Here is a 15797-nt window from a genome sequence, read left to right as displayed (position 1 = left end):
TGTCTGGCGGAGAGACCGAGACTGGACGAGAGTCGTCACGTCTTTCCGTCTGTTCTTAGCTCTGTCCCTGAAGGATCGCCGACCCACCACAGAATCAGGTCGTGGAACATCATCACCGTTACTACCTGTCTCCAACGGCGTAGTTATGGTTGGACGTCGACGCAACGCAAGGACTGCAGTCGCTGCAACGCAGACGTGAACCTGAATTGGTTCTGCGTCTGGTTTTAGTCAGCGGACCAATCACAGCCCTTGCTGCTGCGTCGCCTCGACACAAGTGAGAATTTTTGCGAGGCGCGCGTCAGGCCCTTGCGGTGGACAAAAGGAGGGTCCGCAAGGACGTAATGGGTCCGTAAACCCCCTTGCGTTGCGTCGACGTCCAACTATAACTAAGCCTTTAGGAAGCTGCTGCCAGACGTTCTCAGTTCAGACGGCTGAACTTGCAGTTGCTCCCCCCCACCCTTGAGTTTGAGCTTGTCCTTCCCCCCCCACCCCCCTTCCTCCTGTCTTATTGTGTGGCCGGGGGAAAGGGGAGATAAGACGGGGAGACTGATGGATGTGGGCTGGGGGGGGGGAGAACTCGGGGTAACCTGAATAGAGCCGAGGGGGGATAGACAGAGGGAGAGGGGGGGAGAGAGAGATGCTCAGGGCAGATAACATGGTCTTCCCTGTTCAGCCAATGCTGGTGCCCGCCATGGTCACGGCTGAAGTGGGTGTTTTGTCCGCTCTCTTCCTCCCCATCAAGACGATTGATGCGATGACGGATGTCCCCCCCCCCCCCCCCCCCCCGAATCCCACACTGCCCACTCCTGTTTGGTTAACCTTTGACCTGTCTCCACTCGGGATCTTCAGATGGACTCGAGTGTCACGACCAAGAAAGGCTCGTCAACTGAATATTGTCATTCATTTAGTGCATTGCAGATTTGTGTGCTCAAAGCTTGCTCAAGGACAATGCCAATGTTTCTTACACTTTTCTGTTCGTCTATGTTCTATAGTACACCTTACTGAATATTGTCATTAATTTAATGCATGGCAGATTTGTGTGCTCAAAGCTTGCTCAAGGACAATGCCAATGTTTCTTACACTTTTCTGTTCGTCTATGTTCTATAGTACACCTTCAGATAATGCAGGCATTGAAAGTTAACAACTCGTATCCTTTATATCATTCAGTAACTCTTCGGTAAGTCCTACAAAGTTGAGGACACGGTACATATATTTCAATAAAAAACATGAACGCATTGCAATTTGTGCCTCGATGTAAGTTTTAAGGCAACACAGCAAGGTCAAACACTGGTAACAGAAGTTTTTTGGGGTCAAAATGGCCAGTGAAATGAAACAGAAATATCTATTACCCACGATAAATTGCGTGTCTGCCTCCTTTACAATACTACAGATGGCAAGTGTCTAAAATACAACGTTTATGATACCAATCTTAAAATGGTAGCGGTTGTATTCCACTGTATTCTATGTCTCTAAAACAATCGTCTTTTGTCTGGTGTTGCAGAAGCAACCCCCATCCCTACATCACCGCCCTGGAGAACCGGGCTGAATGCTGGCCCTACCTGCTGCTGGAGATCCACCACTTCATCCAGGAAGGGACAGAAAGGCAAGTGCTATCCCCCCTTCCTCCTCCTCCTCCTCCTCCCATCAGGCCATGTGCTAGGTGTGGAGAGAAGGGCGGTGGGATTCCTCTTCATGCATTCTCAAACGCCTCGCTGTGCTCCCGTTCCGACTCGCATCTCAAACGAAAGGCTGCCGCAAGCTCCGTAGCTCAGCGTACCTCTCCAGTTCTTGGAAGTCTCCCACCATCGTGTTGTTCAGTGTTCTACCTGGTTCTGATTGGTTATTTAAAAGTGCTGGCTTCCCCTCCGGTCAGCGGTACAGACACATCCCGAAACACGACACGGTGGTCTTTTGAGGTGTTGTTTGAGTAACACGTCGATTTTTGGCGATACATTGATCTTGATTCAAGGTGAGGTTATGGAAGCAGTGAACTGGTCCTCTGAAAGATATGATGACACTAACCAGACCTCCACCTTAGTACAGCCAATCCCTACAGCCCCAAGAACCTCTCCTTTACACTGTTGCAGTTGTATAGAAGTTGATCATGCAAATAACATACATGTTTTATTTATACAGGTTATTTTTATTTGACTTATTTTGAGTGTTACTTGTACGTTAAATGTGTGCTACTTGCACGCTACTTTAATGCTATTAGTATTTTACTTGTTTGCTACTTGTAGTTTGCTTATATGCTCTTTGTATGCCCCTTGAGTGTTAAATGTATGCTACTACTTTGTCACCCGGTATTTCTGCCAACGTCTGGCACAGGGAGGACCCCGCTTACGTCACGATGCTGACGCCGTTCCTCCGCTACCTGTACTGCGAGCCCCAGAGGCAGCCGGCACACGCCGCCTTCAGACAGAACCTGCTCCGCCTCCTCCTGCCTGTCCCCGCCCCCGAGGGAGGCCCCGCCCATGAGGGAGGCCCCGCCCACGAGGGAGGCCCCGCCCATGAGGACCCTGGGAGAGGCTCGTCGCTGGTCCATGAGAGCCTGCTGGGCTGTTTCTGCCAGCTGGTTCCCCACATGCAGGTGAGGCCGCCTGCGTCTCGACAGGAGGAGGGAGTAGAGATGAGCGACGTTCACCAAAAATACGACCAGATGTTTTCCCTCCCGATGTCTGCTGTGGAACATGGTGGTTGTACTTCGGTTGAGCGATCGCCGACGGATGTTTTAGGTGTTGTTTAAAGGTAGAGATCGCTAGTTCCATGTCTAATATACAAAGAATATCTTATTTTTCCTCCCACCGAAACGTAGCTGCAGCTAATGACAAAAGGATAGATCTATCGAGCATTACTCTCTTTCTTTCTTAAGCTCTTTATTTGTCTTTCTTTCCCCCCTTTCTCTCTGCCTCTCTCTCTCATGCACTTACTGTGTATGGTCTGTGCATGTGTGTACTCATTAGTCAGTAAGTGCGCACTGCTTCTCTTTGTGTGTTTGGAGAGGAGTAATTCTCTCTCCCTCTCCCTCTCTTTCTCCCCCCTGACACACCTAAGTGTCAATGTGTTCCCTGAGCAAGGCACCTAAGTTACCACCTGTTAGAAAAGCAGTACATCAATCCTGTCCATTTGCCACTGAAGGCTCAGTTATGGTTCCAGGGTGACGCAACGCAATGAACACGCAGTCGCTTCAACGCAGTCGTGAACCTGTTTTGGTTCTGCATCGGTGAAAATGGTAACCTTGCGTCAAGGCGACGCAGCAGGAAGGGCTGTGATTGGTCCGATCAAAAGGTTACCATTATTGGGAGGCGCTCATCAGGTCCTTGCGACGGACGCAAGAAGGGTCCGCAAGGACGTAAGGGGTCCGTAAACCCCCTTGCGTTGTGTCGATGTGGAACCATAACTAAGCCCTGCCCTCCCTGTATCTCCCAATCTCCCTCCCTCTCTCCCCCTCTCCCTCCCTCTCTCTCCCCCCTCCCTCCCTCTCCCCCCTCTCCCTCCCTCTCCCCCCCTCTCCCTCCCTCTCCCCCCCTCTCCCTCCCTCTCCATCCCTCTCCCTCCCTCCCTCCCTCTCCCCCCTCTCCCTCCCCCTCACCCTCCCTCTTCCTCCCTCTCCCCCTCTCCCTCCCTCTCTCCCTCTCTCCCCCTCACCCTCCCTCTCCCTCCCCCTCCCTCTCCCTCTCCCTCTCTCCCCCTCACTCTCCCTCCCTCTCTCCCTTCCTCTTCCTCCCTCCCTCTCCCCCTCACCCTCCCTCTCCCTCCCCCCTCTCCCTCCCTCTCTCCCCCTCTCCCTCCCTCTCTCCCCCTCACCCTCCCTCCCTCACCCTCCCTCCCTCCCTCTCTCCCCCTCTCCCTCTCCCTCTTTCTCCCTCCCTCTCCCTCTCACCCTCCCTCTCCCTCCCTCTTCCTCCCTCTCTCCCTCCCTCTTCCTCCCTCTCTCCCTCTCCCTCCCTCCCTCCCTCCCTCTCCTCCCTCCCTCTCCCTCCCTCTTCCCCCCTCTCCCTCCCTCTTCCTCCCTCTCCCCCCTCCCTCCCTCCCTCTCTCCCCCCCTCCCTCCCTCTCCCTCTCTCTCCCTTACCCTCCCTCTCCCTCCCTCTTCCTCCCTCTCCCCCTCCCTCCCTCCCCCTCTCCCTCCCTCTCTCCCTTCCTCTTCCTCCCTCTCCCCCTCTCCCTCCCTCCCTCTCCCCCTCCCTCCCTCCCCCTCTCCCTCCCTCTCTCCCTCCCTCTTCCTCCCTCTCCCTCCCTCCCTCCCTCTCCCCCTCCCTGCAGGTGGACAGCATGGGGGCGGTCCTGGAGCTCCAGGGCTGCGCCGAGGTGCTGCTGCCCAGCCTGGAGAGGGCGCCCGGGCAGCGCTGGCGTGCGGAGAGCGCCCGTCTGGCCCTGCTGCTGCTCTGCGCCTGCAAGCTCAGCCTGCAGCTCAGCGGGGACTGCCGCATCTTCCTGCAGCTCATCCACCGGCTGCTGCCCACCTGCCGGCAGGTACAGGCGCTCCTGCCACCCAGGGCCATCCGCACTCGCTTTGAAAATAAGAGTTTGACACTTTGATGGAAAAACAAGCAACCTCGATCAAACTCTTATTTTGAAGACGAAAGCGGAGGATCCATTAAAGTTCTTTAACCCTTAACACAGGGCGATTCTGGTTAATGAAATCCTTGCGGCAAGGCAGAGGCAGACCAGCCTGATCATCATCATCCTGATCATTTCTATTTTGTTTATATTTGTTATTGACTAATTATTTCATTGTGTGTGTGTGTGTGTGTGTGTGTGTGTGTGTGTGTGTTTTGCAGGAGGTCCCAGTAGAGGAGGTACTGATGGGTCTGGGCCTGTTGCTCCTGGAAGCACCAGCAGACCAACAGACCGGCCTACTGAACCTCGGTAACCAGCACCCTGTCGCCTCACACACACCAGCCCTCACTCAACCCCCACAAACCAGCACCCCAAGGCCCAACACACACCAGGACTCACTCAAGCCCCTTCCACACGTTTCCCGTTGAAACCAAATGCAAAAAAGCAAGGCAATGATTTGAGGTTTTGGGTTGAGGATCATCATTTTATTTCAGTGTTTATTTGCTAAAACGTCAAAGGTTGTTAAACTGGGGTAAATTCTCTGTAAAATACATGAAGAATGATACTTCCGGCCGAAAATGCATTTCCAGAGTATGCCTTTTATCGGGTGCTCACCCGAGTTCACGCCCCTGGCACTCGCTGCTGCTATGGAAACCCAATGTGTCTTTGCGTTCCTGAAACCATTCCGACCATCACTACTGCTCAGATTGTCATAACGTAAAGGCGGTAGCCCCTTTAACTTCTTAACCTTTTTTCTTACCCCCCAATCATTTCATCACGTCCTTCGCGGCTGCCATCCCTCCCCCCTCTCCCCTCCCTCCCTCCCTCTCCCCTCCCTCCCTCCCTCCCTCCCTCCCTCCCCCCCTCCCTCCATCCCTCCCCTCCCTCCCTCCCTCCCTCCCCCCTCCCTCCATCCCTCCCCCCTCTCCCCTCCATCCCTCCCACCTCTCTACCCCCCTCCCTCCCTCTCTCCCTACCCTCCCTCCCTCCCCCCTCCCCCCTCCCCTCCTGTCCCCAAAGCCCTCTCCCTGGCCCCGGAGCAAGACCCTCTGGCCCCCTGGGGGGCCCCTCTGCTGCTGCTGCCCGTGCTGCAGCTCCTGTCCGTTGCCGGGCTGGTGGAGCCCCTGGCGGAGCCCCGGCTCCACCGCCGCGCCCTGGCGCTGGCCGGCCGCGTGCTGCGCAGCGCTCAGAGGGCCACGGGCCCCGCCCCGCAGGTGAGCGCCGCCCAGGGCCGCCTGCTCGGCCATGGAGGGAATCCACCAGTCCACCATTATTTTGGTTCAATATTAAAATCACGATTTATTCAAACGATTGCTTTTGGAGCTTGAAAACATGATGCATTTCTCAAAAAAAACATTTAACGACAAAAAGAAACATAACAGAAAAAAAATAGTTTCAACACGATTATATTGGTTTGGAGACCGTTTGACCAAAAAAGTATCGAAATTAGATTAATTGCACCTTTACCCAACGTATTGAACCAGCCCTAGCGCTGGGGCAGAAAGGGCATGCACTCAATGCATGTCACTACAGCAGCAACTGACCAATTCAGAAGATGTACCTTGAGCAACAAACGATGCATCCATTCATAACATGTACCTTGAGCAACAATGCAATCCATTCGAGGCGTGTAACTATAGCAACAACGCCCCGTACTCAAGGCGTGTTACCATAGCGACAACGCATATAACTCAAGCACCAATGAATGAAAAGGCGTGGAACTACAGCAACAATACACTGACACTTGAAGCAAAATGTCAATGTAGTAAAAAAAAAAAAAAGTCGGCCATTGTTAATATTTATAATCCAAGGCTGTACCAGTGCAGCGATCCTAGCGTTGCGCCTCAACTCAAACCCCAAGTCCTGATTGGTTGAAATGCTCCATCCTAATCCCCCCAGCCCGGTGGCGTGCCGCCGCTGCCCCCCAGCCCGTGGTACAGCGAGCTGCACCTGGCCGTGGCCGTGCTGCGCAGGGTGGCCGCCGCCGCCGCCGCCGCCGAGGACCCCCACGCCGCCGCCGCCGCCGAGTGGCTGGCCTCCGTCACCTCGTCCCTGGGTCACCCCGGCGGTCCGCAGCCGCTGCCCTGGTCCCTGGTGCTGGTGGTGGCCCACCTCCTCACCGCCGGCCCCCCTGCCATCTGCCACCAGGCCCTGGGGGCCGCCGTCGCCATCGCGGAGGCAGACCCCTCTAAGGTAGCTCAAAGTGTGTGTGTGTGTGTGTGTTTGTGTGTGTGTGTGTGTGTGTGTGTGTGTGTACGTTTGTACCTGCCAGAGCTGGGTTGTAGTTCTACAGTCAATATCCTACTTGGAGAGACGTTGAAATGTCAATGCTCCGGTTTCATTCCTGTCAGGACGGGGTCGTCTCCTACCTTATTCCGAGGTGTTCCTAGCATAGGAGGTCTTTGTTCTGTCGGGGTGGGGGGTTGGGGGAAGGACCGACAGACCTCACATGTCACCCCCTGGGAAAGATAACGGCGCCACCCCAAAGGTAACGGGAATCATCCCAAGCTGTGATGGGGGGCTAATTACGCGTGGTTTGTTAGTTTCTAATTGCTCCCAGAGAGCCTCTCTGCCCGGCCCTCGAATGTGACAGCGGAGACAGTGATCGACCCGTTCACAAGTCCGACCTGAAAACAGACATCAAATACAATATGTCAAGATATTGTACATGGCAAAATAGATGGATATCAACAAGATTTGTAAGAAAAATCGATCATTTTGATAAATATAGCACAGCTCTGAGAATGGGAGGATATGGAGGTCTGTTTCGGTGCTCCTCTGGGTGCAGTCTTCCCCTCTATCGCCTCGGAGCTGGAGGAGCAGCTAGTGTCAGGCAGGACGGAGGAGCCCCGGGGTAGTACGCTGCATGGCCCCACGCGCCGACACGTTCCACCTCACCCGGAGGCAAACTCAAAAAAGGGGGCCGCTGCCAAGTACGGATCAGCGTCTAAAACGCAAACGTCAAAACAACCACAAGAAACTGGGTACGGCTGTTGGACCGGGACCCCAGCCAAACACCGCAAACACAACAAACCAGACCGCAATCATCACACCTGCCACTCAGGACGTAAGCCGACAGGCAGTCAATCTTTGCTGATCGGGCGAAACTGAAAACAGGCCGTTTAATATCCGCTACTGAAGTCCCGGACGATGTGAACCCGCGCCTCGTGTTCCCTGATTGATCGCCGGTCCCTCGACCGGCGATCCCCCGGTCCCTCGATCATACCTCCCAGGTCTAATTCCGTCTTAACAGCTCTCTATGGAACCCGTACAATTCCAACCGGCCATACTGCCACACGGTCCTGCCCAGGATCAGAGCAATGCTCGCCTGATGAAGGATGAGCCAGACTGCCGGACCGCCAGGGGAACCCCAAGCCAGACCCCCAAAAGGCTTCAGACGGTCCCTGTACTGGGGGCCAGGTGTTGGGAGCAAGATGCATGCAGCATGGAGGAAGCAGGTCCCACCTGCTTCCTCCACTTGCCGCATGTAGTCTCAGGATGGGTAGCTTGGCCCCTCTGGGATGATTTTTACCCACTGGACTCGAATGCGAGAGCGCTGACGTTTCTGTGGTGGTACACTAAGCTCCTCTCGGACTGGGTGGATTTATTTTGAAGCATTGCAGCTCTAGTTTGCTGCCATCTCGATGTTCAAAGCACGCAGGCTGCTCCTGGTACTTGCTAGAAACCCTGCCTTGCTCAACGGGGCACCAAGATCAATCCACGATTAGGACAAACTCACCATAGAAGCGTGTATATACTATTTTACCGTACTACATTTCGGGTGGTGGTGTTTTCCTCCAACCATAGAACAAACCATATAACCAGAGTCAGACCACAAACAAACCAGGTTATCACAAATCCACACCATGTTCAATCCCATCCAGCTTAATCCAGATCTACAACCCAGTTTCACACCTGATTCCATCCAATATTAATCCAGATCTACAACCCAGATTTACATCTTGTTCTGTCCCAGTTTAGTACAGGTCTACAACCCAGATTCACAGCTGGTTCTGTCCCAACTTAATCCAGATCTACAACTCAGATTCACACCTGGGCTGTATCCGAATACTCATACTTGACTTCTATATAGTAGGCATTTTGTAGTACGTCACAAATATAGCGCGTCCGAATGCTCACTACGCATTGTGTAGAGGGCAAAAAAGTTTCTGAATGCGTACTACCGCCACAGTATACAACGGTAGGTCACTACGCTATCCCACAATTCAGCCGGAGTCTGGTAACCGAATAAGAACAACGTCGCGGTGAAAAAAAAATAAAAAATCTGTAAATTATCACAGGTGACTTTAATTTTGCCGGCATCTGATGTGCAGCACACAGAGGGGAAATACGTAATCTCCAAACATCCGCTGGCGGATGCAGCCCTGGTTTAGGAGCAGGCAAACGCCATGTGCATCCATGAAGAATTATGGGTAACGGGCCGCCTTATTCCAATTTCCTCCAGCATCCTACCTCCAGACCCCGACCCCCAACCCCCAAGCTGTCACCGTCCGGTACGTCAGGGTCTCTTTAACGAAGACGTATAATGTAGGGCCAAGTTCAGCTCCCTGCGACACAGGGGCCCCCAGCCGCTACAAGGGGGGGCCGTCGGCTCCAACAGGAGCACTTAGCCTGGAATGACAAACTATTAACCCTGCGCTGTCCTCCACGGGGCCCTTTCTAAGGGCCCTCCATGCACCACGGAGCCCATTGACGGGGGGGGGATTGTACACAGTCTGCCGAGCGGCCGTGCATGACAAAACGGAGGAGGGGGGGCAATGGGTGCAGTCTGTGGGTGTGGGATGTGGGCGGGGCTTGGGTGGGGGGGGGGGTGAAAGGTGAAACGTAGAAGGGGAGGAGCTAGGCAGCGGCGTGATTGTTGAGGTTGCAATGGATCACCTTGAAGGTGAGGGCCCTCTGTCTGTCTGTCTGTCTGTCTGTCTGTCTGTCTGTCTGTCTGTCTGTCTGTCTGTCGATAACATGGGACGTTGGCAATGATTCCTAGTGGCGCGGGGGGGTGCTTGGGTTTAAAGGTGAAATGCCCAGCCCTGTGATGGATGGGGGATCATCATCCCCAGACGTCCGTCTAAAAAGAATTATAACGGTTTAAATGCAGTCTTTGGTAAATGGATGTTAAAATCGCTTACACTTTCACACCCCTGACCCAATTGCACATTTAAAATCCTGCCTGCTTGCCCTTTTTGCCGATGCCCTTTAAAGGGGAGTGCTGGGTGAACAGAAAACAGATAACCTATTCCATTTATCGTCCCCGTACATCACTGTGTTCCCTGGCCTATTATCGCCGAGTGCTGCTTAGCGGAGGGTTTGAGCAGTCCTCTGGGCGGCATATTCCTCCTGCATCACACCGCTCTAAATAAGGGAGAGGGATTGTTTTTATATACACAGCGCCATCCCGCCCATTCTCCCTGAATGGGTTCAAGATGGCCGCGGTTCAGCCCACCTGCCGAAAGGGCTCCTTTGTGGGTCGTTTTGGGCCCGCCAAGGTGGCGCTAGGCTGTTGCTCCCTCTCTGTGTTATTGCTGAATGCACGGACTGCCTGGTGGTACACTGGGGCTTTGGAGAGCACCCACACAGAGCGCAGTGGGAGATAAGGGAAGAATAGGGAAATATATATCTCTGGAGTCCCTTTGAAGGCCCCCCCCCCGCCCAGGCCCAGGCACCTGGCAACACCTCAGGGGTGGGGAAGGGACTTTGGATGCATGGGTGAAGACTGTGTGCGTGTGTGTGTGTGTGTGTGTGTGTGTGTGTGTGTGTGTGGGGGGGGGCGGTAGATGCAACATGCAATCGTGCATGAGGGCACACACACGCACGCACGCACGCACGCACGCACGCACGCACGCACGCACGCACGCACGCGCACACACACACACACACGTAATCTCTGCTTGTTGCAGATGTAGTTGGACTCGGCTCCCAACCCTCATCTGAAGCACCCCCAAATAATCTAGTGTCACGCTGCCATCGGTTTGGGTCGGCCGTTGCGCCGTACCCCGGTTGGATCAATTGTAATCAGGACCACTGACACACATAGGGGATCGTCATTTCAACCAACGGGATACGTAAGAGGAAAGGTGTGTCATTTCACATTTTGGAGAAGTCCATCTCAATGCATGACGTTGGAACCCAAAGTCCTATAGACAGTACACGGGCTCGAGCACACACAGGCCTGCCTGAGTCGGTGGCCCGATGACGGCTTTTGTCATCGGGCCACAAAGACTCATTTACGTCTTCAATTTCCCCAGCATTCTCTGTATTTGTTTTTTGGACGGTTGGAAATGGCGAAAAGCCAAAGAGTGTTACCGAAACATGTGCATGCTGTAAACGTTCAACATGATTAAATAACACTAATCATTCAGGGTTATCACGATCCTCATGATTACAGTTTCTATTTCATCAACTCAATTCCATCTTTTTCTCGTGGCAGCATTCTCAGATTCAAATGTTATATTTTATTTCTGATGTTAAGCTTTTGAGTGGGTGTCTGGAAGATCGGGATATGCATAAAAATGGACCGTTATTGTTGCATGGTTGTTATTGTTTCATAGTAATATGCTGTTATTATTGCTGTGTTAATCTCTTTTCATAACACAATTCTGTTGAACACTCGATTCTGATTCGTCAATTACGGCATTCCGCGTTTTCCAACAGTAGAATGTAACAGACACTTCATTTTTAGTGCCAGCAATAAAAACAAAATGTTGTTGTTATATTCTGCTTCAAATGCAAAGTATCCATGAAATTAGCGGGATAATGCAAATGCGCCGACTTTGTACAGGTCATTATTGTGAAGCTAACCTCCATAATAAGCGGCTGGCTGTAAAGGACCCCTGACCCGTCTCCCCCCCCAGGTGCCTTCCCTGCTCCCGGTCCTCCTGTTCAGGCTGGAGAAGGAGAGGGAGCCCTCCCTGTCCCACGCCGTGCTCTACACCCTGCCCAAACTGGGCACCCATAAGGTGAGGGAGAGGATCCGTCGGACCTGAGAAGGCTCAGATTTGGTGTGGTGATCTGTGTCACTTTGCGCTGCAGCCGTTGCATTTAGTTCTTATTCAAAATGATGGGATTATGTGTAGAAGTGATTATAATAGATGTGCTTCTTGTCACTTCCACCTTTCTCTTAACTCTTTTTTTCAAATTTGTCATGACGTTGTCCAGGATAATAATCGTATTGTATTGTATTTGTCATATTCTTTCCGCCTGGTATATTGAAAGCTTTGATATAATCTTTTCTTCGTAATGACTATGTTGTGACCCAGGCCCACATTTTAGCGACGGACCCATATTTAAGATGCTATTGTGTCGTGACTTTTCTTGTTAATTTTAATTTTCCATTGCAAAAAACAACACGACGCTTACACACCAAACCTGACGGTCTTAACAAGCAGGGTTCCGTTCTGACCCTCACCTGGTGCGTGGTGTGTCTGTTCCAGTTCTGCGTGCCCCAGGTGCTGCACGTGCTGCAGAGTCTCGCCAGCGCCCCCACCCTGCGGGCGGTGGTGATGCGCCTCACGACGGAGCTCTGGAAGAAGCAGGTCAGTTTCCCCTGGTCGGCTGACACCGTGCTCTGCTTAGCCACTGCAGCTATCTCCGGGTTTAGGAGTGCAGTGGCTCACGGGGAAGAAACCAGGGCTCGACTAAGGACAATATCCATGTTTTTGTTATTTTAATTCGTCCGGAAATTATGGGGTTAAGTCTGCAAAGCACTGATTTTGTGTGTGTGTGTGTGTGTCACTCTGTCTGTCTGTGTGTGTGTGTGTGTGTGTGTGTGTGTGTGTGCCTGTATGTGTGTGTGTGCGCCCGTGTGTGTGTGTGTGTGTGTGTGTGTGTGTGTGTGTGTGTGTGTGTGTGTGTTTCAGGACCGCGTGTACCCGGAGCTGCAGCGGGTGCTAGGCCCGCCCGGGGGGAAGCTGAGTGTAATGGCGGGACGCGACGCCCAGTGGGAGATGGTGCTGGCCCGGGCCGCCTGTCTGAAGGACATCTGCAGAGAGAGGTGTGCTCCCTGATCCTCTTCTTCTTCTTCTTCTTCTTCTTCTTCTTCATCCTCTTCTTCATCCCCCTCTTCCTCTTCTTCATCCTCCTCCACTTCATCCTCCTCCTCCTCTTCTTCATCCTCCTCCTCTTCATCCTCCTCCTCTTCTTTATCATCCTCCTCCTCCTCTTCTTCTTCATCCTCCTTCTCCTCTTCTTCTTAATCCTCCTTCTCCTCTTCTTCTTCATCCTCATCCTCTTCTTCATCCTCCTCCTCCTCCTCTTCATCGTCCTCCTCCTCTTCTTTATCATCCTCCTCCTCTTCTTCTTCGTCCTCCTCCTCTTCATCCTCCTCCTCCTCTTCTTCTTCTTCTTCTTCTTCTTCTTCTTCTTCTTCTTCTTCTTCTTCTTCTTCTTCTTCCTCTTCTTCTTCATCCTCCTCCTCCTCCTCTTCCTCTTCTTCTTCTTCTTCATCCTCCTCCTCTTCTTCATCCTCCTCCTCTTCCTCCTCCTCCTCTTCTTCTTCATCCTCCTCATCCTCCTCCTCCTCTTCCTCTTCATCCTCCTCCTCCTCCTCCTCCTCCTCCTACTCCTCCTCCTACCCTTCCTCCTCCTCCTCTACTCTGTTTCCATCCACTCTGCCATTATGAGCCTGGAGCCTATTTATAGCCTGAATATAAATCCTTTAAATGGAAGAGATGTAACTCGCCTTTACCTTCTGCTTGGTTCAGTGAAGTATTGCATTTCATAACGTGTGTGTGTGTGTGTGTGTGTGTGCGTGTGCTACAGGCCCTACCAGCATGGGGGTGATATGCTGGCTGCCATCACACACACACTGGGCCAGTGTACCAAGGCTGATCTGGCCACCCCCGCCGCCCTGGCCCTGCAAGGCCTGCAGGACCTCTGCCGCGCCGAGGTGACACACACACACACACACACACGCACACACACAGCAGACACATATACATGCACACAGACGCACAAACACAAAAGCGAACACCCACACAATTGCACACACAGGCATGCAAACGCACACATGCACCCACACAAGCAAGCATACACGCACGTATACAAACACGCATGTAAGCAGACACAAACAACTGCACACACACGCAGGCACATATACACAAGGACACACACATGCACACACATGCTAACGAACACACACGCATGCCCACACACAGTGCTGAATTCTCAGAGCCGTATGTCAGAGTCCTTGTGGGCCCCCAGGTGGTGGAGATGGTGTCCACGTGGCGGGCCCTGGGCCCCCAACTGAGCTGTGACTCCCGGCCCCTGGTGGTGAAGGCCGTCGCTGAGCTGCTGGCCCTCCTGCCCCAGCTCTCCGCCAAATCACCGGAATACCAGGTGTGTGTGTGTGTGTGTGTGTGTGTGTGTGTGTGTGTGTGTGTGTGTGTGTGTGTGTGTGTGTGTGTGTGTGTGTGTGTGTGTGTGTGTGTGTGTGTGTGTGTGTGTGTGTGTGTGTACGTACTGTGATCCAAGTCCGCCATTGATTATGATGTAGGCGCTCCCGATGCTAAATACAGCCCGCTCTGTCCTGCTAATTATTGGAATAATATTAATAAGCATTCATTTGGGTAACATAATTGTACTGTAGAGTAAAAACCTCTTTTGGACATGACAGGGCTTTTTCAATAAATATTATAACTCATACCCCGCTGATTTAGTGGCCAGATACACACCTCTGTTCTCACTGTTCTTTGCATTTGTTTTTCCAACAGAAACTCAAAGAGGAAGTAGTGAGCTTTCTGTGGCGCTACGCGTTGAGCAAGGTACGTGTGCGCACATGAGGGCAAGGCTGTGTGTGTCTGTTATGGTTCTGCTGCAGAAGTTCACGCGACTTGCAATCGCTTCTCATCCTCGACAGTTTGTGAGCGGCGATGTGTGCGTTGCAGAGGACGTGCATAATGCGTATGTTTGTTTGTGTATGTGTGTGTGTCTGTGTGTGCGCTACACCTGTAGGAGCCAGAGACGTCCAGCTGTGGCTACAAGGCGTTGACGGGCTTCCCCGAAGACGCACACACGATACTCCATCTCCCTGAGCCCGTAAGACGCAAACCTCTGTTTTTCTCTTCACAGATACACACACACATACACATGGACACACACACACACACACAAACACACACACACACACACTCCTAGATGTTTTGTTGAATACAAACTGGAGTCATTATATACATTTGATGGTGTTTTTTATCAATATTGTCAGTTTTGTATTTTACTGCCATTGTTAATTGTTTTTTAGTGCATTTTTCCAAAGTGAATGAAAATGTTTTATTTTAGTCTCCATTATGTTCACCCCAACCAAATGGCGATGGCATGGATTTGATCTCTCACTCTCCCTCTCCCACTCGCTCTAAATCTTTCTCTCCCTCTTTAGGCACGGCCGGTCTCCAAGCCCACTGAGACTGACGAGGAGGAGGAGAAGGGCGCTGAGGAAGAGGAGAAGGATCTGTCCGTCCCGGGATTGTCTTACGTGAAGCTCCTCCGCCTCACACACACCTCGGCCCTGCCAGGTATGCCCCGGGGCCCGGTGTCCCGTCTCCAAAGACACCCAGACGTAACCCAATTATGTCCCGCGCGCATCCATAATGATCACTTTAAAACCCCCGGTTTGCTGGGAATTCAGCTTCCTCCGTTGTGTGTTTATCTCTCGCCTCTGGACAAAGTCATTTAGTTCTTGTTATAGTTGCACATTCTTCAGATGCTAGATTACATTTCGATAGTTTAATTCTCTACACGCGGTATGTTAAAACATTTTGCGCATTGCATATCTGGAACAAACTTCAAGAACGTCGGCGCTCTCTTTAATATTTTAAATCAGGGCTCAAAAGTTTTCTGTCTGCTGCTCCTTTTTTTTTTCATGTAGGTCCACACCGGTCTAAATATTATCAAACCTTTTTCATTTTACATGCGACCATCAAATCGTCGTCTCATTGTCTTTTTAATCATTATCCTTTCACATGTTTACACTGTTATCCCTGCCTAAATGCAAACTGCAACAAACGACCATTTGTGTGTGACAGGGCTACCCTATAAACGTTCCCATTAGGATGTTAAACATGTATGCTGGTTCTCTCCCTCCGCCCTGCAGCCTATGAGCTGCTGCTGACCTCGCTGGTGACGCAGGCCATGAAGCGCATGCCCCGGGGGGTCCACACCATGGCCCTTCGCGGTGGGGGTGGCGCCCTCTCGGACCAGGGCAAGACCATGGCCGGGGTGCCCGG

General features: G+C 52.3%; 1 protein-coding gene across 1 annotated transcript in view; it reads left to right on the top strand.

Moving 5' to 3' along the window:
• Window positions 1-15797, top strand: part of focad (focadhesin) — a 44371-nt gene that overhangs the window by 9277 nt on the left and 19297 nt on the right. Inside the window, exons 6-20 of the mRNA XM_079758277.1 lie at window positions 1502-1603; window positions 2329-2590; window positions 4267-4476; window positions 4785-4872; window positions 5584-5777; window positions 6463-6756; window positions 11433-11537; window positions 12012-12113; window positions 12438-12571; window positions 13339-13465; window positions 13780-13914; window positions 14289-14339; window positions 14530-14613; window positions 14951-15086; window positions 15665-15789. Coding sequence (XP_079614403.1) covers window positions 1502-1603; window positions 2329-2590; window positions 4267-4476; window positions 4785-4872; window positions 5584-5777; window positions 6463-6756; window positions 11433-11537; window positions 12012-12113; window positions 12438-12571; window positions 13339-13465; window positions 13780-13914; window positions 14289-14339; window positions 14530-14613; window positions 14951-15086; window positions 15665-15789 — 2149 coding nt within the window. The remainder of the gene's footprint in view (window positions 1-1501; window positions 1604-2328; window positions 2591-4266; window positions 4477-4784; window positions 4873-5583; window positions 5778-6462; window positions 6757-11432; window positions 11538-12011; window positions 12114-12437; window positions 12572-13338; window positions 13466-13779; window positions 13915-14288; window positions 14340-14529; window positions 14614-14950; window positions 15087-15664; window positions 15790-15797) is intronic.

Source organism: Pollachius pollachius (assembly GCF_949987615.1).
Source record: "Pollachius pollachius genome assembly, chromosome: 20".
Classification (NCBI taxonomy): Eukaryota; Metazoa; Chordata; class Actinopteri; order Gadiformes; family Gadidae; genus Pollachius; species Pollachius pollachius.
The sequence above is the reverse complement of the archived record's forward strand: the minus strand, read 5'-3'. Positions and strand labels throughout refer to the sequence as shown.